We start from the raw sequence: 24309 nt of genomic DNA, 5'->3' as shown, positions 1-24309 counted from the left end.
ATTAGATTTTAGGCCTTCGCCTAAACTACCATTTCCCTCAGCGTGAGTAAAATTATATATGGCCTAGATTATAGCGACTTATTCCCCGACTTTGTATACCGATTTTCATTAAGATATGACCACTAATAACATAAATATTTGAGAATTAAATTTTAGGCCTTCTCCTAAACTACCATTTCAGTCAGCGTGAATAAAATTATTTATGACCTAGATTGTATCGACTTATTACCCGACTTTTTATACCGATTTTTAGTAAATTCTCTTCGGCCATTTTCACGTGATGAGTGTACATACATACAGACAGATAGACAGACAGAAATTACGGAAAAGTAAAAAGTGCATTTCCTTGTTAATGTGGGCATGACTGATACAGAAATACCATCCTTTTTTAAATTCTGAGCAATGTACAGACAAAACTCTTATTTTATATATATAGATTACGTCGCACCCTAGTCGAGAGTATTTGATATAGATCACAGTGTATCAAGTTTCGTTCGTTTTCCACGGACTTAGGGATAGAGTTAATTCAACGCCTTCAACCATTAATTAAGATGAAACTGTATATTATACATTATTAGGGTCAGTATTTACAGGCGGTGAAAGCAGTTAAAATAGGCAGGCATATAAGCAAAAAATAGCCTAAATAGGCATGTAAATACGTACCGTTGCGTAAAATAGACAACCAAACAAGCATGAAAAATAGTTTAATTAATAGTACGGTCAATTCCTATGGAATTTACAGCTAACAAATTTTCATGTAACAATTGTGTTCTGTTGTCATGAAGTATATTTCTGTATTGTGAGAAGGATCTCTCAACATCACATGAAGTAACGGAACAGTTCATCTGGCTTTAGATCTTTCTACTGCTTCACCTACCCACCTCGTAATACATCGCCTACTTTTACTATCTCTTTCCACGCTGGATTTCGTTACATGACCATATCAAACTTTTCCCTGATAGCGGCTACCTTCCCAGATGTTTTCTCAAGAGTCCTCCTAACTTCTTTCACAATCCTAATATACTCTACAAGCGGCATGCCACTCTCCTCAACTCTGCGATGGCTCGCGCAGCTTGCTGAAGTTGCCTCAGGAATGCCAAATCTGATCGAACCGATGGGCAGTGAGCGATTTTGTTGCTACACCGAAATGCGATCGTAGTCCTCATTTGCAAAAGGACAAAAGGGGCCTTCTTACTTAACGCTTGTCAGAAGACTACTCTTCTCTCGGCAGTGAAGTTTAAGTTGGGATCTCTAGTGATCCACTGCTTCATCTATCAGTGCTTGGAAGATTTTTATTAAGCATTGCCAAACACACTTCTTCAAAATAGATATCAACACGATCACAAGACAAAGTGTCCAACAATTTGCACCGAAAGGGCGATAGGGGTATCGATGTATACAACATAGTTCGACGTTGATTGGTTCTCGTACCGGTATATCATCTTTGGAGGTGGCAGGGGTGGAATTCTTCGAACTTGTTTGTCCTGAATCGAATTCCCCAAGTACTTCTGAGAATTCTCCTTTTTGATAGTGGGGTAAACAGATGTTGAGAAACAAGAAAATGATTCTGATGACTACACCAGCTAAAATACAATGCACTGGAAGGAAATTGGTTTATTTAAATGACTGTCAAAGGGCAAATAAGCACAGGCCTTTGAAATATGCCTTTATAGGCACAATAAAACCAAAAAAATTCTTGCTGAAAGTAGTTTAAAACTGACACATCTTAAGAGCCTACTTTTCCGTTCACAGCAATAAAATAGGCAAATAGGCAAAATTTCTTCCCCTTCATTATGCATCTTTCTCTTCCAGGCGATTTGACATTTTATGTTACTTATTTCTTCCTCGCATCCATTTTTGTCTTTTATTTCAGTTTCTTGTTAGGGATCTAAATATATATTGGCAATTTTACGGTTTATGCTTATCGAAATATGTATTGGTAATTTTCAAAGTGTCGGGCTGAATTACATCATTTTAATATATAGCTTCCTTGTTAGCATTCGTTAAGAGAGGACACGAGAAGTTCTATTCCAGGTCTCTCTTGGTACTCATGTATATTCGTCCCACGTTCATGTTGATCCATCAAGACACCAGATGCGAAAATCTATGAATCACCTGTGTTTAATGATATGTTATCTGATACGTTATCAATGGAAGACGTGTTGATGTCACTTTGTGATTGCATGTAACAAATTTGGTCTTGTATCAAAATATTATAATAAAACAGGCTGTGGCAATGACAGAGAAACGAAAAAAGCCGGCTGGACTGCAGAAAGTTCTGGCTGTAGATGCATATTTGACTGATGCCTTTTGCAACTGGACCAACAGATTTCTGGCTTTCCGATCCTTACGCACACATTATAAAATTTTAGAGGTGATTATTATGTTTGGATACTTGTTCTGAAATTCGTTATTTGGAGATGTGGATTTTTCTCTTAATGTGTATTTCACAGCATGTTCCAATGAAATTTTTCATTCAAGCATGATATAACCATTTGTATAATGTGATTCAAGTTCACTGGCCGTATTAGCCGAATAACATTGTCACTGGCTTCTCACTAAGGTGTTTATGGTGCAGTACACGGCCTATGCATATGTGGTTAGTTAAACGAAAAGTTGTATCTCCGGGATTCGGATTCCACATATAACTGGAAGTCCCATGGCTGTAATCACGATGTCAGCCGTCCCATAAAACTACAAGTGTGCTTGCTTGTGCTTAAGTTTGATCTCGGTCAAGATCTTATAGTATTAGTTCATTTGATTGCTCTGTGTGTGCCCTAGAAATGAAGATTGTGTTTTACTAATATTGCTGCTTTAATGATATTGTTTAAAGCATGCTGAAAATTGTCATATTAGTGTAATTTATTTTATTTGCAGATCTTTAGGATTTTGGGTATCAGAAGTTTTATTGTCTTGAAACTTTAAACCTTTCCATTGTTTATTCAGTACTTTCGTCAACTAAACTTATTAACGGGCATAACTATATTCGAGGTAATGTACCAAATGATATAGTTCGTGCTGTATAATCTTGTGAACCATGGGCTACAGCAGAGTGACTTGACAAGTAGTCTTCAGGCTCAGGACAGCCTGTTACTATGTAATAAGAGCAGGCATTTGGGATATTATTTATTATAACACAATATTGCATCATATTCATATGCAAAACATTTATGAATATAGCTCATTTTAATGCCATTGTTCTCTTGATACATACTTCTGTCTAATAGCATTATCTGTTTCCCACATAATTCAGATACACAGCTTGCGCCTGTATCGTGGAAGGTCTATCAGTGGCATAGCTTATAGCAGAACCAATGATCTACAAATGACATCATGGTATCCTCTAGGGACCCAAAACCAAATTTAGACATGTTGCAAACCTTTTTCAGTTCAATGGGATTTTGGGAATCAAAATATGATAAATTTGAAAGAAGAATAAATAAAAAACAATTAGGGGTGGGAGAGCAAAGGTTTGGCCAGGAGACGATGTAGACATTATCTTTGTTTTGTGTTTAGTTTGATGTTAAGGGGCGATATAAGAAAAACCAGTATTTTGGATTACGGTGGAGGAGGGGTGTTTCCGTGGGCTTCTTTTCTGCGACGTATCGGATGCTTTGGAACTATATCGACTTTTTGACATTCGTATGGTTCTCCCACCTATACATTTGAATGAAAAACAGAAGAAAAGGAAAAAGGATTGCAGACATAAAGTGTGGGATGTATCAAATATAACACAGCAGGTCACCACAAGATGCACTTATTGACTGAGCCAGAAAAGAAAATTGTAATGTATTGCTAGAGAGTATTGCATGGGTCTTATCCTGGGTTTATCCATTCTGAAGTCATTGTGGTGTCTGTTCGTTAGAAAAATATCCAGAAATCAGTTTTACATAAGGTATACTGTAATTCCTAAAGTGGAGCTTGGTACAGTGTAGATGACATTCTCAATCGCAGTTCCTCAGTGTAGAAAGGCTGATCAGAGAGTTCATAGGTTAATCTTGATGGAGGGTTGCACTTTACTAGCTCATTCACATTTTTAGGAAGGTGAAAATCTTGCAAAAAATGTTGTGAATCAATACCTTAAGTAGATGAAAGCCTTCCACTGACCTGCCCCTAAAAGTATTCTTACTTATATAAAAAAATTAGAACCAACAATATGTCAAGTCTCTCGAATGCAGCCGATACCTGTGTTCTTATTATTGTGTCCGGTAGAACTCCCATGATGTGTGGCCCACTGCTATCACATTCCTTTGCACATTCCATCACAGCGCAGAGTTTGAAAGTGACCTGTCATGGCATATGCTGGATATAGTTCCTGTATTGTGACATAACTATCTGGGGCCCCAGATCTCCCTTTTCTTTCCCCAAGCCCAGTGATCTTGTCAGTGTTATTACCACTAAAATGAAAATCTACAACCTATTTCCAGTCATTCGACCAGGTCAGGAATGGAATGAATGAAACCCTACCTAGCGGCAAGGATAGGAACTGTGCTGGCTGCCGAAGCCTCTTGCACTCCTCTGGGACAATGATTAATGACTGACTTGAAATGAAAGACATTGTAGAGTGTTGCTGGAATGAAAGATGACAGGATGACCAGCAGCCTTGTGTAGTGCAATGTGATGTCATGTGAGCTGCACTATGTGGATCCTAACCTCAATTTTGCAAACTAGTTAGTAAAGTTTTTTACTGATGGAGTGTTCTTTGCCAGATGCAAAACTATCTTGAGGTACATGGCTTTTACTCAATCATAACTAGGTCTTTTGAGGAAATGCTCCCATAAAGTGGCATATGTCATGGTAGGAGAAACCTTAATGTGAAACAGGGCTACTGCCATATCTATAGACAACCAGCAGAAGAATTATATTTCATTCATAGCTGCAACTGCTGCAGCAACTTTTCCTCATGATTTCAGTGAAACTTCTTCAATTTGTCTGAAAGGCCATATTTGGATTTGGATTTCACAGCACATTGCAATGTAATGTTTCATTAAACTATTATATAACGGCATGCATATTGCGATTGATGTTAAACCAGGACATCTGGGTCATGAAAGGTCTTTCTATGGCATAGTTTGTAGTGGAACCCGTGGTCTGATAAACACGTCATGGTATGGTATAACATTATTAATATTTAAATGCTGGTTGGAAATAAACAGCTATCATTGTAAGTTTGTTTCTAGTACAATGTCACTGTCTATTTTCTTTACTATTTTTATTTTCTTTACATTTTATACGGACAGAAGGGGCTCAGTAGAGCACTGGCCTTCTGAGTTCAGTATGGGTGCAAAATACATTTTGCACCTATCTATAGATATTTCCCTACAGAACTTCAATGATCTTTGCTGAAGGGCTCTGTGATATTTTTATCGCTTTATCCTCCAGTGGTTTGGTTTCCATGTAGAACTGGAGGGGGGTGTGTGTGTGTGTGTGTGAGCCCAATCTTTCCTTAAGTTGTAACTGAAGGCAAGCAACCAATTTTCTTTCTTTGTCATCTGCAAAAGTTTGTTTTGGGCACTCTCCTCTTTCCAGACAACTGATTACTGTTATTGAATGGCTGACATTTAATCTTATCCAGAAATGTAGTTTTCTTGGCTGACCTGAATATCTTGTCAGTGCCATCTTAAATTACACTAACAAAGCCATTATCCCCTGTGGGTGGGGGATGCAGATGAGTACACCCATGGCATCCCCTGCCTGTCGTAAGAGGAGACTAAAAGGGGCGACCAAGGGACGAAAACATTAGAACCATGAGACTACTTGTGATTAGTACCATTACATGCGGAACACCATGGGTCGATGTTACTTGCGACTAGTACCACCATTTCAAAAATAATAAAGGTGTTCTTTAATCTACCTATTCAATACTTTAATGCTGGGGCTGTACCTTAATTAAGGCTAAGGCCACGGCCGCTTCCTTCCAACTCCTAGGCCTTTCCTATCCCTTCGTCACCATAAGACCTATCTATGTCGGTGCGACGTAAAGCCCCTAGCAAAAAAAAAAAAAAAAACCTTTAATTTCCATTAACATATTTGTATAATGTATCATTTTTCACATTTTTATGTACTGTATTTTAGTAACTGGCTAAACTTTTAGCTTCCATATTAATATAAGGTGTACTCTTGATTGTTTTTAGGCTGAAGATGCCCTAAATTGAGGGCGAAACATGTCCCATTTAACCGTTAGTCTGTTTATGTAACCACTATTTCTAAGTGGAAATTAATGTATTGAATAGGTGGATTAAAGAACACCTTTATTATTTTTTAACTGTAAATTTTCTATATGGACCAAAAATGAGATTTATAACATGTAATAGTACCACCATTACATGATAAACACCATGTGTTGACTTGCGATTAGTACTACTACATGTGCCTGGTTGTGCTTCCTTTTAGAGCAATAATCACTACTAACTACGGAACGAGAACCACTACGGCCTCCGGCTGGTCTGTGATTAGTATCAACGGGGAAGGATTACTATGGGTGTAGTACCATTATATGAAGTACACCATGGGTTGGTGTTGCCTGTAGGTGATGCCATAACGTGTGATACACCGTGGGTCTACATTGCCTATGATTAGTACCACTATGCAAGCAACACATGTGGCCTGTGATTAGTTCCACTAAGTGAGGAACATCGCGGGAATACCAGCGCCCGTGATTATTCCCACTATGTGTGGAACACCATGGTTTTGCATTGCTTGTGAGTAGCACCCTTATGTGTGAAACACCATGTGTTCGCGTTAGCTGTGAGTGGTGCCATTGTGTGTGACATACCATGGGTCTACATTGGGCTTACCGGTACTTCGGATTAGCACCGCCATGCAAGAAACACCATGAGTCTATGTTACCTGCTATTTGCTTTACGTTGCACCGACACATATATGTCTTATGGCGACGATGGGATAGGAAAGGCTTAGGAAGTGGAAGGAAGCGGCCGTGGCCGTAATTAAGGTACAGAACCAGCATTTGCCTGGTGTGAAAATGGGAAACCACGGAAAACCATCTTCAGGGCTGCCGACAGTGGGGCTCGAACCCACGATCTTCCGATTACTGGACACTGGCCGCACTTAAGCGACTGCAGCTATCGAGGTGTCTACGTTACCTTTGATTAGTACCACTGCAGGAGGAACACTAGGGTTCTGCTTTACTAGTGATTACTACCATTGTGAAGGACCGGTGACCTGGATTTTGGACACCTTTATATAATAAGCATCATCCCAGTAATTAAGGCATTGTGAATTTGATCCACTGATTGTTTCTCTCTCACAAAGATTTTTTTTTTTTTCCATTATCATTAGTTTTAGATTCTAGTCGGCAGATATATTTTGAAGTTCTAATTTTCATTTCGATCCACCTTGTGCCATTAGGAGCCTATGACCTAGCTGTTAGGCGCCTTTAAACAACAAACATCATCATCAACAAAGCCATTTGAGAACATATCAGAATATTTTGTATTTAAATTCTCCAATGGTATTCGGCTCACTGATGCTCTGAACTTATTACCACACACTCCATCAACAGCTCCGTCTGTGAATGAATTGCTTCTTCCACTGCTATCCTCAAAGCTTGCCTTCATAGCTGCTGCCTCACCATGTTGATCTCTTGCCTTGTGCACTCCTGTATGCACAAACTACTGCTTCCCTTTTCACTGACTCGGTGTTTCCATGTCCCAAGATCACTCGGTTGAAATATTCATGTCAAAGTTTTGTTTCCAGAGAATTCATGGTTCTTGTTTGTTCTGTTATGTACAGTTCCTGTGGAAGTTTACACATGCTTTTATAAAACTGGACAATGTGAGAAGTGAGAGAACAAATGAATGGAACCAATCTGATTCTAGAATCATTCCTACGTGAGTTTGGATCAGTTCTTGTACATTTGTTCCCAGCAAACAGAAACTGTTGCTAAAGCGTATGACCCAGTACCGTGCTTGCACATCATGTTCAATCGATTAGATGTTCATAGAACGTACTCTCAGGCCAATTACTTTTCCATTTTAAAGTTTCCTTAAGCATTTCAGTTGAGGGCTTTTGGTCTGCAAAATTTTTCCAGGAACAACAATATTCATTTTTTTTATTCATAGGATGTTGAAATGGTTCATGTTTGTGGGTTACTGTAGTCACGTCCTAGTTCGTGAACCATGGGCAATGGCTGAGTGGCCTAGTAAGTGGTCCTGATAGTCGGGATACCAGTTGCTATGGAATGGGAGTGGGCACCTCGGACATATTCTGAGTCGTGGCCCTCCTTGTGCTCAGGCGGCTAGGACTATACAATTCACCGGTGGTCCATAACCCGTTAGAGGAGAGATCCTCACTTGGACTATGTGCAAGTAGGGCAGCATCCTGCTTCATGAATTTACCAAGCTCAGAACACTTTAAGCAAGCCTCGGGCGTATGGGAGTAATGGAGTCCCACTCCCATTTGACAGGCGAGGGACTCCTTGGAAACAACTTGGCGAACGAAATGGAATTCGATGGGGAGCTATCAATATTAATGGGGCTTATGGAAGAAAGAAGGTAGAACTGGCTGAGTCAGCAAAGAGGATGCATCTGGATGTGCTAGGAGTAAGTGATATTCGGGTAAGGGGAGATAACGAGGATAACGAATCCAAAAAGAAGTCATGAGAAGATGTTGGTAACAACCTGGAAAGGCTAGGTCAAGCAGCAGGGAAACCTTTCTGGACAGTAATAAAGAATCTTGGGAAGGGAGGGAAAAAGGAAATGAACAGTGTTTTGAGTAATTCAGGTGAACTCATAATAGATCCCAGGGAATCACTGGAGAGGTGGAGGGAATATTTTGAACATCTTCTCAATGTAAAACGAAATCATCACGGTGGTGTTACCTAGGAGAATAATGGACTCTGCTATGGAGGGTAAGAGAAGTAGAGGGAGACCAAGACGACGATGGTTAGACTTGGTTTCTAACGATTTAAAGATAAGAGGTATAGAACTAAATGAGGCCACAACACTAGTTGCAAATCGAGGATTGTGGCAACGTTTAGTAAATTCTCAGAGGCTTGCAGACTGAACGCTGAAAGGCATAACAGTCTATAATGATGATGTATGTATGTATGTATGTATGTAGGATGTTGAAGTGTCTATTGCCTGTGTTACAAAGAATATTTTAAAGTTAGGACTGTTTGCCATTATCTTTTGAATGCCTGCATGTTCATAATTTTGCACATGCGCACTGACTCCTACATTATTTGCATACAGACACCATTTGTAGCTGCTTTGTACTGTGTGAATGAAATGTGTAAGATCAAACTGTCTGCTGTGTGTGAAATTAGGTTGGTTATCCAGTCCATGACAGCAAGAAAAATGACATTGGTGGAGCTTTATCGCTATGTATGTCAAAGATAGGCCCTACTTCTATTTTAGCGAACTTTCTAAGATAACTCATTTACAAATGTCCATTATTATATCATCATCATACACACCTTAGGCTACAATAATGTTAGATGGGGGTTATTGTTTTAAAGGAAGACCTTCTGGAATAGTAATAATTCACATATTACACTAGGCCTAGTTGATTTTTTTTTAAATATTAGCTGAGGACGATCCCGTAAGGATTGAAACATGTACAAATATCAATTAAACTATTTATTGTAACTGAATATTTGACAAGGGTGTTGAATAGGTGGATGTGTTTTAAGAAAATTTCTTTAGTAGAAATTTTTTTGTCTTAAAATTGTAAGTCAACTCAAAACAAACAATAAAATGATATTCATTTGTTGTAACAACATAACTGGCCAAATACGACAAATGAGACGGAGTCCCTGTAACGTTCCACGACATGAGTGGTATAGTAAATTATACTGGCTGACTGAAGCACCCAGAAGAAATGGTCAGATGACAATGTAACTTTAGTACACATACACACCATCGGCAGGTATGTAAATGATAGAGTTTAAATTCTTTATGACAGGTAGAACGGCCACCAGAATACATTAATGTTGTTCGTGTTTATAGTGTTGTTACCAGGCCTTGTAGGGAATATAAGGGGCATGAAAAGCATCAGATGTTGAGTGATATTTGTGAAGGATACGGAGATGATGTGTACTCATGTGAGACAGCGTTTTCAGCACCTGACAGAATTTGAAAGGTTCATCTGTGGATCTCCATTTGGCTGGCTGGTCAAATTGCACAATCTCTAGATTTGTGGGGCATTCAGATGTGACAGTGGCCTATTGTTGGACTGCATGGGAATGTGAGGGCAGGCATACTCGTCACCAAGGTTCTGGTCGAGCATGTCTGACCACCACAAAGAAGGATCGCCATATTGTGCACCTAGCACATCGTAACCCCTTCATATCTGCGCCTGCCATCCGAGAACCAGTAATGGACTCCCTGCAATATTCTGTGTCATCCCGCATCATTGGTCAAAGACTTGCAGCAGTCGGACTAGGGAATTATCGTCGTATGTGTAGGCCACCATTAATACCACAGCACAAAACAAACTGCTGCGTTTGGAGTGGTGCTGTGGCCAGGAAGCATGGACTGCTGTTGAATGGTGTCTCATTGTGTTTAGCGACGAATCATGTTTCTCCACTACTCCGGATGACCATTGTCTGCGAGTATGGTGGTGACCTGGGGAGAGGTCCCCATTCTTCCAATGTTTTGGAGAGGGACAGTGATGTTACTCCTGGCATCATAGTGTGGGGAGCCATCGGGTATGACTTCAGGTCACAGCTGGTAGTGATTGAGGGAACTCTGATGGCACATCATCCTGCGCCCTCATGTGTTACCTGGTATGCAACTATATGGTGGTGCCATTTTTCAACAGGACAATGCTTGTCCACACACGACACATGTGTCTATGAACTGTCCGCGTGATGTTGAGGTATTTCCGTGGCCAGCAAGATCCCCAGATCTGTCCCTGATAGAACGTGTGGGACCAGCTCAGACGTCAACTTCATCGCAGTGGCAGTATCCAGTATGTCAAGGACCAGTTACAAAAGTTGGGGGCCAGCTTGCCTCACTAGAGGATACAACAGTTTTGACACCCTTTATTATTACAATATATTAGTTTCATTTCGTATTGACGGTTTACACTTTGCAGTAGAATAAATTGCCCTGGTTATATGTATTGAAAAGAGGGAAGTAATAAAAGCTTTTCTATTGTAAAGTTTGACACCCTTCCCAACCGAATCAGTGCATGTATCCAGGCCAAAGGTGGTCCACCTCATACTGGTAAGTGAGATTGTACTGTCAAGTTCTTCGTAAATTTGACTCGATTTTGTAATCACTTAAATAACATCACATACCCTCTCAACAAGTGAAATTTTATTTTGTTTCTTCCTCCTCTTCCGGTTGCTTCAACTTTTTTGTCAGGCAGTGTATATTTGTACAGGATTTATGTGGTTTTTAAATTACAAGTACAAGTTGGGCGAACTTTCATGTGAAATATTCATTATGGATGGGTTGATGCCATATCAAACTGACCACGGACCTGAAAGACATTAAGTCACTTCTTCAAAATTGCTGTTGAAAATTGTTTATCGAATTAAAAATGACCTTCCACTTAATATAGTGGTTTTGTTATGTTCTCTTCAGGTAACAACATTTTTTTCTCTCAAAAGTGACATTCTCTCTCTCTCTCTCATGAAAAGTAGTGTAAACTGATCTAATACCTTTCAGCTCCAGCTCATTCATTTATTATACAACACATCTAGCATTCTTTTAACTACGAATAACCCTATGAGACACCAGGAGGCTAAGATTTTACTTTCGTAATGCCTCGTGTGACTTTTCAAAGTTTTTCGGTCAAAACACGAAATATAACTTAAATACTAGAACATACCTGTAAAAATGCACTTATAAATAAATTAATTACAAAAGCATCCTCACATTACGTCAAATCACCATGCATGTATATGAACAGTATTGTTTATTGCATAAACTTGTCGTTGATTTTGAATTGGTAATACTATGAAGAAGTGACACATTGTGAATGTAAAAGTTCACATTACTGATACTTTAGTAACTCTGAGAAAGGTTGCTATACTTATCTTAAATCAACTTCCTGTCAACCTTTACTGATTTAATAGAATCTGAGTATGTTCTTGTAGAACAAAAAGTTTCCTTCATTTATTAATAAGTGTATTTTTACAGGTATGTTATAGTATTATAAGTGTTATATTTTGTGTTTTGACAAACTGAAAAACTTAAGTTATTTAACCAAGTCAACATTGAAAAATAATGGCTTCCATCTCAACAAATGTTTATAGTGCCATTAAATCTACTGAAATGGGTCTCGTGTACTAACCACTCCCCACCTCTTTCCTTGCTGACCAACTACGATGCAGAGCTGACTGTGGTGACTCTGGAAGGCATTAAATGATACTTTAATTGGAGATCTATGTTAAAATAGTATTACATTGTCCAGAATTGATCCTCTTCTCTCTTTCCTTTCTATGTGGTGACATAGCTTTATTTTTATGTTGTATAATTACTTTCTAAAGATTAGTCACACAATGGAGGACATCCATTTAGAAATCGTTGCTACTTTCAGCTGCTTCTTAGGATTCTGTAATGATCTTTACAATGTGAGTCAGTTTTAATCGGTGGAAACTTGCCAAGAAAATATGACCATGTGTGCAGCGTGTCTAGCCTTTTTTTGTCATTCCTGTTGATACAGTGCTGAGTTCATTGACTATCTGTTGCTCACCAGGCCTAACCATGATGAACCAATGATGATAAAGGAGGCTGTCCATTCCAAAACTCGTCTTATCCATTTTAAAAAAGTGAGTTAGAGGTAGCGTTGCCTTCTTGGTTAGGTTTGTGATAGTTCCATCATGAAAGTAGGCACCCAAAGCTTGTCTCTTCCCATAGAAACCTGTCACCAAAGTTAGGCTCTTGTTCCATAACTCGCCTTATCCATGGCACTTGTCATTCCAAAACCCGCCTTATACAATCAACCAATAGGAAGGGATAATTTCACCACATGTCTTCATGTGATAATTTACCTGTGGTTTATGTCGGTCTTTCCACTGTTTGAATTGTTCGTGAACTTTGTTAGTCTTTCATGCAGACAATCCTGATTCATGGAGAAAAACTAAGGAAGAAAAAAAAAAGAGAAGTACACTATGAATGTTAGTATGCTATGAATGTTACATCATAATATTTTAGTTGAGAGTTGTCATTTTTAAAATACAGTGAAACCTCATTATCATGTCTACTGGAAGTATTTTAATTTTATCTTCATTAGTTAACGATTTAACAGTTTCTCTTCTACATCTCAACTTTCTTGTCAGAATACTGAATACACAAACCCATAGGCACAAAGGGTTACACTATTCTCAAACTCAACGAGCTTCAAGGTCAAGTTATAGTACGCGCACCTTTTAGCAATACATGGATATCCTAGTCCTGAATCGGTTGACCTCGGGTATCTTCTAGATTCGTATTGGCAACCTTTGAAACACAAACTATGAATCGCTTATGCCTCGCTGTGCGACATCTTCGTACACTTTACGTACTAGTACTGTTGTTTACACAGCATAGCCAAACTATAGAATTCATGCTAGGAACAAGATTTGCATCGAGAAATGTTGTATAATGTGTGTATGACACAGATGTTGGCTTAAGAAAATAAAGGTTTAGAAAATTCATATCGATCGATCATATTATCGATTCCATCGAGATTACATTTCCATTCAGTTGGCAGTATTACCGGAACCAGAAGAGCTCCCTCCTTACTTTTCAACCCCGTACAAAGAAATATCGCTAAAAGGACTATACTTGTTATCTTGCAAATTTGAGGGAAGTTCACATTCCTCAAGGGATGGACAAAAAATTCTTTCAGGGTCGCGTAAAATATGATCATACTAAGCAATAAAAATATGAGGAAGGAATGAGGTTTCACTGTAATGAGAAGTAGCTTATTGTTATATTATGAAATCTTAAACACGAGCAATTTTTGCGATATACAGCACCTTGATGAGAAATCTTTCATTTTCATTACAGGCATGGGCCTACTAGTCCTCCAGACTACCCACGATGTAGTCACAATGGTCCAACCTTCAAATGTCATAAATTGCAGATGATTGACATTCAGTAGTTTCATGGAAACTTTCATCAATCCAACAACAACAATCAACAAGATACATTTAATTTAAAGTATCTAAGTGTAGAGAAGCCCAAAAGGGAAAGAACTGTCAAGGAGGAAGTTCAAGAAAAGGTGTTGGTGTTCAGTACTATATAAAATTTGCTAATACAGAGAAGTTTCACATTCAGGTCTGCCAAAAACATTCCTGAATGTATTGCATGTCAGCAAAGATCGGGTTCAGAGAATTGCCAGCATTCACTTCACGACAAGGAAACTTTCTACAGAAAAGAGGGGAGGAGCTAAGATCAAACCAGAGTACACTGAAAAGAGGCACTCTGAAAAATTTCACTGAAAGTTTACAGTGTTGTGAAAGTCACTATTGTTGCGGAAAGTCACTTCGTATCTACCCGGAAATTCAAGCATCACTAAGCTTTACAAAATTTAGAGCAATAAATTGCCTGAAGAACTCAGGTTGAAGCAGTGGTTCTTCCATGAGATTTGTATGCATTGCTACAACATAGGATTCGGAACACCCGTTACCGATGCTTGCTCAAGTGCATCGAGCTCAAGGAAAAAATCCAGCTTGAAAGTTCTGAATGTATCACTGAAGAATGATTTAATCTTGGAACTCAAGAGTACACAAACTAAGGGCTGCAGCTTTTTTCAGAAGAGCTCCAAGAAGGAAAAGACAGCATGGCAATATTTTCATTTGACTGCCAAAAGAATCATGTGAATCCAAAAGTTCCAGACCAAATTGCCTATTACAGTCACCAATTGTACACCTATAATTTTACAATTGTGAGGGGTACCTCACATGCCAGGTTGACAAAAGAGAATGTTTTCACATACACGTGGGTGGTGCATGAAGTCGAGAAGTGGTCTAATGAAACGCCATCTGCAGTGTACCACCAGTTATTACAAACTGATTTGTCAAACTTAACAACTATATGACTTTGTGCAGATGGCTGCAGAGGACAGAACTGCAGAACTGCAATTGTACAATGATTGCAGTGTGCTCAAATTTCTTGACACACACAGCTCTGCCTAATATAGAAAGTGTTGACTTGGTCGCTCCTGTGACAGCAAGGTCTTTATACACAGGTCAGGACACTCGCAAGTAGCTGCCATATTGGGACTAAATCTGGGCGTTCCCCCACAGTATTTCCGTGTTGGATACAGGCGAGTTTCGGGTTTAAAAATGGATTTAAGAACAAAAAAGCTGTTAAAATTAGTTTTCGCCTTTGATTACATGTAAGTAATAGCTTTACCATAACCTGCAAATTGTGAAATAATGCTAATTTATATATTTTGTCATCTATAAGCACTCGGTTTACATTTATTGTGAGCAGTTGCAGTGGCATTAAGGACAGACTATGACAAAATTATCATCAGTTTTTCAGCCTGTTGGCCTAATTTAGGGTACCTAAGCATGAACAAAGTAATATAATGATCAAAGAAGTGTGAACGGTTGAAATTAAATAATTACAAATAGGCTAAGGCCTAACACACCATTAAGCCTATTATAATGAATATTAAAGCCAGCAATTTAGGCTACATTTCTAGTAACAGGAATAAATGCATATATTAGAGAACTGCTTTTGTAGTGTAACACTTTATGTAATTAACTGCCGTCCTTGGAGTCTGGGTTCGATTCCTGGTACTGCGGGAAATTTAAGAATGGTACGTGGTCGAAATGGTACTTGCAGCTCACATCTATTGCGGATGTGCCTGTAAAAAGAAAGAGCTGCACGCCACGGGATGACGACACAAGTTTACTGTTATAATGTAATACATTTTATTACAATTCGCTTTACGTCACACCGACACAGAGAGGTCTTATGGTGACAATGGCAGAGGGAAGGAAACAACCGTGGCCTTCATTAAGGTACATCCCAGCTTTTGCCTGGTGTGAAAAAGGGAATCCACGGAAAAACATCCTCGGGGCTGCCGACAGTGTGGTTCGAACCCACTATCTCCTGAATGCATACTGATAATTACTTGACCTAAGACCCGCAGCCACTTGCTCAGTGATATACATTTTATACAATAATAATAATAGTTGAATAAGTTATGCAGATTTTACCTTATTTCTTTCTTTTTTAATCCGTTTGCCGTCTGGGGTTGGTTTTCCCTTCGGACTCAGCGAGGGATCCCACCTCTACCGCCTCAAAGTTAGTATCCTCAAGCGTGAGACTTTGGGTCGGGGGATAAAACTGGGAAGGAGGACCAGTACCTTGCCAAGGTGGCATCACCTGCTATGCTGAACAGGGGCCTTGTCGGGGGATGGGAAGATTGGAAGGGGTAGACAGGGAAGAGGAAAGAAGCGGCTGTAGTGTTAAGTTAGGTACCAACCCGGCATTTGCCTGGAGGAGAAGTGGAAAACCACTTGAAGAATGGCTGAGGCAGGAATCGAACACCCTTTTTACTCGGTTGACCTCCCGGCGCTGAATGGACTCCGTTCCAGTCCTCGTACCACTTTTCAAATTTTATGGCAGAGCCGGGAGTCGATCCCGGGCCTTCAGAGGTGGTAGCTAGTCACACTAACCATTACACCACAAAATTAAATATAATTAAACTGGGTGATTATTTTTATCTAGCAAAGGTTATACTAACCTCACACAGGTGCGAATGTTCTGTGGGCTGTCACTTACAACGTCGGCAATTTTGAACCCATTTTGCCCTCTGCTCTTATCTTTTGGGAATCTAAATAACCTAGTCCCTTTACATGAATGACTTCTACAATTTGGATTGACACAATAACCCACAACAACTAAATCTCACTGCACTGTATAACACACAGTGGAGGCCTTTGGTCCCAATATGGCCACTGCTGCAAAGAATTCCGGGAGTGTGACTAGACCTTGTGTGACAGACCACTAATTGCTGCCCTCTGACATTATATTTCCTCAAGTTAAGAGTGAGGTACGGAAATGCCATATCATCTGTAATCCAGCAGAATATGAAGACATCTTTAGCAAACATGCTGAAGTCTTAAAGTTAGGCAGAGACTGTTCGATAAACAATTGGAAAATGGTTGCTGAAAGTATGATGAAAAACCTGCATCTTGGCACTTTAAATTCTCTTCAGTGAAGCAATTTGTTATGGAAATGTAGGACGTGTTTCAATGTGACCCTTGGGGAGAATCTCATTACAACTCAGACATCGGTTTAGGAAAATCAGTAATGAAAAAGGGAAAATGCCTTCGGGATGTGCTAATGCCCCCTGAATTTGGAGTAAACTTGAAACCTGCCAAAGTAAAGGACGTAAGAGGTTTGCTTGAAAAGCCTTTTGAAATGGATTGGGAAAGGAATGAGTTGTTTTCTTTTTATAAGAATATGTTCACAATCTCTATAGACAAAAACAATCTTGTGAAGAAACAGAAGTTCTTGGTGATGTATATCAAGAGGAGGGAACAGATTCGGTGCATTATTAGCATGATTAACAACAAAGTGTTGTTTTATTGTTCAAGTTACTTCTATTGTGAGTGCAGTGTAGCCTATAAAGGAAGAATTCTCTCCATATACTGAGTGTTGATCGATAGGATGTAAATGTGATAAGTCATATTGCAGTGTTTAATTTATTATTGAATATCATTATACTGATAGAAAAAAGGTATATTAATATACTAGTGAGTTTTATTACAACATTATATTCTCATTTCTTTCACTTTTCTTGTTTTCAAAATATGTTGTGCGAGGTAATCTATTTTGATTTTTTTGGTTGCTCCAAAACTCGTTTTATCCTAAATGAAAATTTAATTTATTGACCTTCTACTAATTACATTTATAATTTTTCAGTAAGATGACTCTATGACATTGGACTTGATCGCATGATAATACGCTTGAGCAAGTGAGACTTATATTACAAAAATTACAGGTTTTCACTTTTCCTGAAAAATCACTTATGGTGTATGAGACGAGTTTTGGAACGGACCACCTCAAATATGCCCACGCCTAAATGAAGCGTAGCCCCTTATGCCTTGCAACATATACAGTATACCTTAAGTTGGTCAGTAATCTGGCACCTGCCAGAACTTAAATATAACTGACCAATGTTGATAAATGTACCTAAATGGAGCATAACCCATTACCCCTCACTTTGCTCAGCATATAGCTGTAAGTAGGCTGATAATCCGTTATTTTCCAAACCATAAAAATTCATCACATTGGTTTTATTCAGATGTATTACATCAGGGGTATGTCATATTACAGTACCTTTGAAACAACACCATAACTCAAAAAATAGCTCACGGCACTCTGCAAATACCCAAGCCCCATATGAAGTTACAAAATACCAATGTTGGCAATATGTACCTTTCGCTTGTCAAGCAGGATGTCTGTTGAAATATTGTCCCAGATTTCATGTTTAAGAAAGTGTCAATATGTTTTGACAAGTTGGTCCTCTGTGTTAAAATGACAGATTTATCCTCTCCTAGGGTCGCGCAGCTGTGAGCTTGCATTCGGGATATAGTGGGTTCAAATCCCTGCGTTGGTAGCCCTGAAGATGGTTTTCCATATTCACACCAGGCAAAAGTTGGGGCTGTACCTTAATAAAATGAATGGCTACTTCCTTCTCAATCCTAGCCCTTTCTTATCCTTGCATCACCGAAAATCTTCAGTATGTTAGTGCAACATTAAATTACTAACAAAAGAAGAAAAATCCTCTCCTTACTATCCTAAAATTCTACTCAGGTATTATTTTTTAGCATTTACCCTTTTATCAAGAACAATTTGAGTAGGTCCCCTATGCACCATCCATGTTTTTGCTTTGCTTTTTTAATACCAAATTTCTTATTAAATGTCCAGCTCCATGGCTAAATGGTTAGCGTACTGGCCTTTGGTCACAGGAGTCCCATGTTCGATTCTCGGCAAGGTCGGGAATTTTAACCATAATTGGTTAATTTCACTGACACGGGGGCTGGGGTGTATGTGTCGTCTTCATCATTTCACCCTCATCACGATGCACAGGTCGCCTACGAGAGTCAAATCAAAAGACCTGCATCTGGCGAGCCGAATATGTCCTCGGACACTCCCGGCACTAAAAGCCATACGCCGTTTCATTTTTTTCTTATTAAATTGCATTTTGTTACATATGTAATGTCTTTCCTATTTGCTTTCTTTAAACTGATGATTCTCATGATTGAAATAATGTTCTTTGTAATTTAATGCCTTCGTTTTATTTCTCTACAGGTATCTTGTCATGGTATCCCATGGCTTTGTGGATGGTTGGCATTCATCTGGATTTGGGATCAGCCCTCCTTATATCAAATGCAAGTCAACCTTTTCACCGGTATGTGTGTGAAGCTTATTACATGATCAGGGACTTATAATTTTACAACTCAGCCTCTGTTATCAGTTGTAATGATGAGGACTTGGGTTTATGCTTTGCAAGTTATAAATTTCATGTTGGTTCCATACTGACCTACAAAATCATACTGTTATTTTTTCTTTATTATGTAGGTCCACCAAGTCAGTACTAATACAATAGTCCAATTTAACTAAAACTGAACGTTCTCAAAACGTATTTACTGTACGACATGTTTCAGTCCACTTGGATCATCTTTAGTTATATAGTTGATTAATAATAAAGTATGCAGAACGTTTTTAGTAAACAATTAAGCACTTGACCCTCCAGTACTAACATGACAAATCCTAGCGTGAGTGCTAAGATCGGTCTGTGAGTTCGAAGTTACAAACATGCATATTTCTTGTTTTAAAGCAAGTAAATCATTTATTAAAGAGAAACTACGCTACAGAAATTGATTACTAAACCTTGCATTGTTACTGTTAGCAATAAAGAGGAAAAAGAAGTAAATTCACCACTGTCAGCAGAAACAAACACAGAAATAAACACTCTTATGGTTAACTAGAAAACAAACAGAGAAATAAACACTCCTAATGATTAACTAGAAAACTTGGATGGTAACCATTCTTACAAAGATGCAATGAACAATTCACAGTCACAGTCGATCACCATGTCATTCCTTCTTTTCAGAATAAGTTGGACAAACAACCACAATGTGCTCCAAGCACATGAACTTCCCACACAAATAGCACTTGTATTTTGTTTTACGATTTTGTGTCACAGTATGCACACCAACCATGCGCTTTTTCCTCCTCTGCAGGCATCGGCATGTTCTCAGCTGGAATTTTACAGATCTCTTGAATACTCATTCCAGTCGGTCTTTGAACTTGCTTAACTGTGCATCTTCTTTTTAGATGATCTCCAATTAAATCGAATGCCAGTATTTCTAAGAAAATTCTTTGCATCATAGTAGCTTGAGGATTGTTGCTGGTAATTATCACAAAAGTATTTATAGCAGCAATGTTCATCAAACTGTAAAAGATTACCATAGGCCACTGGCAAGTTTGCCTGGCACAGTTATACCCTGCACTAAGCTTATCAACCACATCAACATCCCATTTCGTGTCATTATACAACATGATCATTTCAGGTTTATCAGTGTTGGGGTCAACTTTGTTATCACGATGTGCTGTTGTTTGAGTCATCACTCCATAGACTGGTTTGATGCATCTGTCCATGCCACCCTATCCTGTGCTAACCTTTTCATTTCTACGTAACTATTGCATCCTACATCTGCTCTAATCTGCTTGTCATATTCATACCTTGGTCTACCCCTACCGTTCTGACCACCTACACTTCCTTCAAAAACCAACTGAACAAGTCCTGGGTGTCTTAAGATGTGTCCTATCATTCTATCTCTTCTTCTCTTCAAATTTAGCCAAATCGATCTCCTCTCACCAATTCATTTCAGTATCTCATCATTCGTGATTCGATCTATCCATCTCACCTTCAGCATTTTTCTGTAACACCACATTTCAAAAGCTTCTATTACCTTTCTTTCTGAGCTAGTTATCGTCCATGTTTCACTTCCATTCAATGCCACGCTCCGCACGAAAGTCTTCAAAAACATCTTTCTAATTCCGATATCAATGTTTGAAGTGAGCAAATTTCTTTTCCTTGCTTGTGCTAATCTGCATTTTATGTCTTCCTTACTTCTGCCATCGTTAGTTATTTTACTACCCAAGTAACAATATTCATCTACTTCCTTTAAGACTTCATTTCCTAATCTAATATTTCCTACATCACCTGCCTTCATTCGACTGCACTCCATTACTTTTGTTTTGGCCTTATTTATTTTCATCTTGTACTCCTTACCCAAGACTTCATCCATACTATTGCATCCTTACTTCTCTACTCCTTACCCAAGACTTCATCCATACTATTAGTCCGCCTCCGTAGCGTAACGGTTAGTGTTATTAGCTGCCGTCCTCGGTGGCCCGGGTTCGATTCCCGGTACTGCCAGAAATTTAAGAATGGCAGGAGGGCTGGTATGTGGTTGAAATGGTACATGCAGCTCACCTCCAATGGGGGTGTGCCTGAAAAGCGCTGCACTACCTCGGGATGAGGACACGAGTTTACTTTACTTTATCCATACTATTCAGCAACTTCTCGATTTTCTGCAGACTCAGATAAAATAACAATATCATCGGCAAATCTCAAGGTTTTGATTTCCTCTCCTTGGACTCTGATTCCCTTTCCAAATTTCTCTTTGATTTCCTTTACTGTCTGTTCTATGTAAACATTGAAAAGGAGAGGGGACAAACTGCAGCCTTGCCTCACTCCTTTCTGGATTGCTGCTTCTTTTTCAAAGCCCTCAATTCTTATCACTGCAGACTGATTTTTATACAGATTGTAGATAATTCTTCGTTCTCGGTATCTGATCCCTATCATCTTCAGAATCATAAATAGCTTGGTCCAATCAACATTATCGAATGCCTTTTCTAGATCTACGAATGCCATGAATGTGGGCTTGTCCTTCTTGATTTGATCCTCTTAAGATCAGACGTAAAGTCAGGATTGCTTCACGTGTTCCTACATTTCTTCTGAAGCCAAATTGATCTTCTCCCAACTCAGCTTCAACTTGTTTTTCCCTTCTTCTGTAAATAATACGTGTTAAAATTTTGCAGGCATGAGATACTAAACTAATGGTGCAGTAGTTTTCACACCTGTCAGCACCGGCTTTCTTGGGAATAGTTATAACAACATTCTGCCGAAAATCAGATGGAACTTCTCCTGTCTCATACATCTTGCACACTAAATGAAATAACCTTGCCATGCTGGTTTCTCCTAAGGCAGTCAGTAATTCAGAGGGAATGTCATCAATTCCAGGTGCCTTGTTCCTAGTTAGGTCACTCACAGCTCTGTCAAACTCTGACCTCAAAATTGGGTCTCCCATTTCATCAGCATCAACAGCCTCTTCATGTTCCAGAACCAAATTATCTACATCTTTACCTTGATACAACTGTTGGATATGCTCCTGCCATCTTTCTGCTTTGTCTTCTTTTCCTAGAAGTGGCTTTCCATCTGAGCTCTTAATATTCATACACCTAGATTTCCTTTCTCCAAAGGGCCGATGACCGTCGATGTTAGGCCCCTTAAAACAACAAGCATCAACCTTTCTCCAAAGGTTTCCTTGATTTTCCTGTATGCATCATCTACCTTACCCAGGACCATACAGCCTTCGACATCCTTGCACTTCTCCTTCAGCCATTTTTCCTTAGCTACCTTGTACTTTCTATCCACTTGATTCTTTAATCGCCTGTATTCTTTTCTGCCCTCTTCATTTCTCGCATTCTTGTATTTTCGTCGTTCATCAATCAGGTCTAGTATCTCCTGAGTTATCCACTGATTCTTAGTTGATCTATTCTTCCTTCCTAACATTCTTTAGCAGCCCTACTGACTTCATTTTTCATGACTCTCCACTCTTCCTCTATAGTGTTTCCTTCAGCCTTTTCATTTAGTCCTTTTGCAACATGTTCCTTGAAGCAATCCCTCACACTCTTTTCTTTCAACTTGTCTAGATCCCATCATTTTGCATTCTTTCCTTTCTTTAATTTCTTCAACTTCAGATGGCATTTCATGACCAACAAGTTGTGGTCAGAGTCCACGTCTGCTCCTGGGAAAGTTTTGCAATCCAACACCTGGTTTCTGAATCTCTGCCTAATCATAATGAAGTCTATTTGATACCTTCCAGTGTCTCCAGGTCTCGTCCACGTATACAGACGTCGTTTGTGGTGTTTGAACCAAGTATTGGCAAGGACTAAATTATGATCAGTGCAGAATTCAACCAGCCGACTTCCTCTTTCGTTCCTTTGTCCCAATCCAAATTCTCCTACTGTACTACCTTCTCTTCCTTGGCCTACCACTGCATTACAGTCTCCCATCACAATTAGATTCTCGTCACCTTTTACATACTGTATTAAATCTTCTATCTCCTCATATATTCTTTCAATTTCTTCATCATCCGCTGAACTAGTAGGCATATAGACCTGCACTATTGTGATGGGCATTGGTTTGGTGTCTATCTTGACGACAATAATTATTTCACTATGCTGGTCGTAGTAGCTTACCCGCTGCCCTATTTTCTTATTCATTATTAAACCAACTCCTGCATTTCCCCTGTTTGATTTTGTGTTGATAATTCGGTAGTCGCCTGACCAAAAATCTTGTTCTTCCTGCCAACCTACTTCACTTATACCAACTACATCTAACTTTAGCCTATCCATCTCCCTTTTCAGATTCTCTAATCTACCACAACGATTCAAACTTCTAACATTCCACGCTCCGACTCGCAGAATGTCAGTATCCATCTTCCTGATGGTTGCCCCCTCTCGTGTAGTCCCCACCCGGAGATCCGAATGGGGGACTAGTTTACCTCCGGAATATTTTACCCGGGAGGAAGCCATCATCAGTACATCATTCGTACAGAGAGAGCTGCACGTCCTCGGGAGGTAGTTACGGCTGTAGTTTCCCATTGCTTTCAGCCGTATAGCAGTATCAACACAGCTAAGCCATGTTGAGTATTATTACAAGGCCGTAACAGTCAATCATCTAGGCTGCTACCCCCATTTCGATGAACCATTCGTTAGTCTGGTCTCTCAACAGATACCCATCCGATATGGTTGCACCTGCGGCTCAGCTATCTGCATCATTGGAACATGCAAGCCTCCCCACCGCGGCAAGTTCACATGGTTCGCAGAGGAGGATGTATTGTGGATAAAAGCAGCACATTTTGCCTTTCCGGGAATGTATGATACTAGGATGGAATTTTCCTCGAACCCAAATATGCTGGAGCCTACAGGTCTATTTTTGTCTTACAGAAATTTACGAGGTAACTGCCTTTTGTTTTTTCTTATAGTACCAATAAACTCAGTTTATGGTTTTTCAACAAACTTTCAG

The 24309-nt window shown here is 39.2% G+C and overlaps 1 protein-coding gene across 1 annotated transcript in view; it reads left to right on the top strand.

Moving 5' to 3' along the window:
• Positions 1-2066: 2066 nt before the first annotated feature.
• Positions 2067-24309, top strand: part of LOC136862835 (polyisoprenoid diphosphate/phosphate phosphohydrolase PLPP6) — an 88833-nt gene continuing 66590 nt past the window's right edge. The window contains exons 1-2 of the mRNA XM_067139105.2: positions 2067-2374; positions 19236-19335. Of these exons, the coding sequence (XP_066995206.2) occupies positions 2237-2374; positions 19236-19335 (238 nt within the window). The 5' untranslated portion in view covers positions 2067-2236. The remainder of the gene's footprint in view (positions 2375-19235; positions 19336-24309) is intronic.

Source organism: Anabrus simplex, chromosome 2 (assembly GCF_040414725.1).
Source record: "Anabrus simplex isolate iqAnaSimp1 chromosome 2, ASM4041472v1, whole genome shotgun sequence".
NCBI classification, from domain to species: domain Eukaryota; kingdom Metazoa; phylum Arthropoda; class Insecta; order Orthoptera; family Tettigoniidae; genus Anabrus; species Anabrus simplex.
Note: the sequence above shows the minus strand (reverse complement) of the source record. Positions and strands in the feature narration are given on the sequence as shown.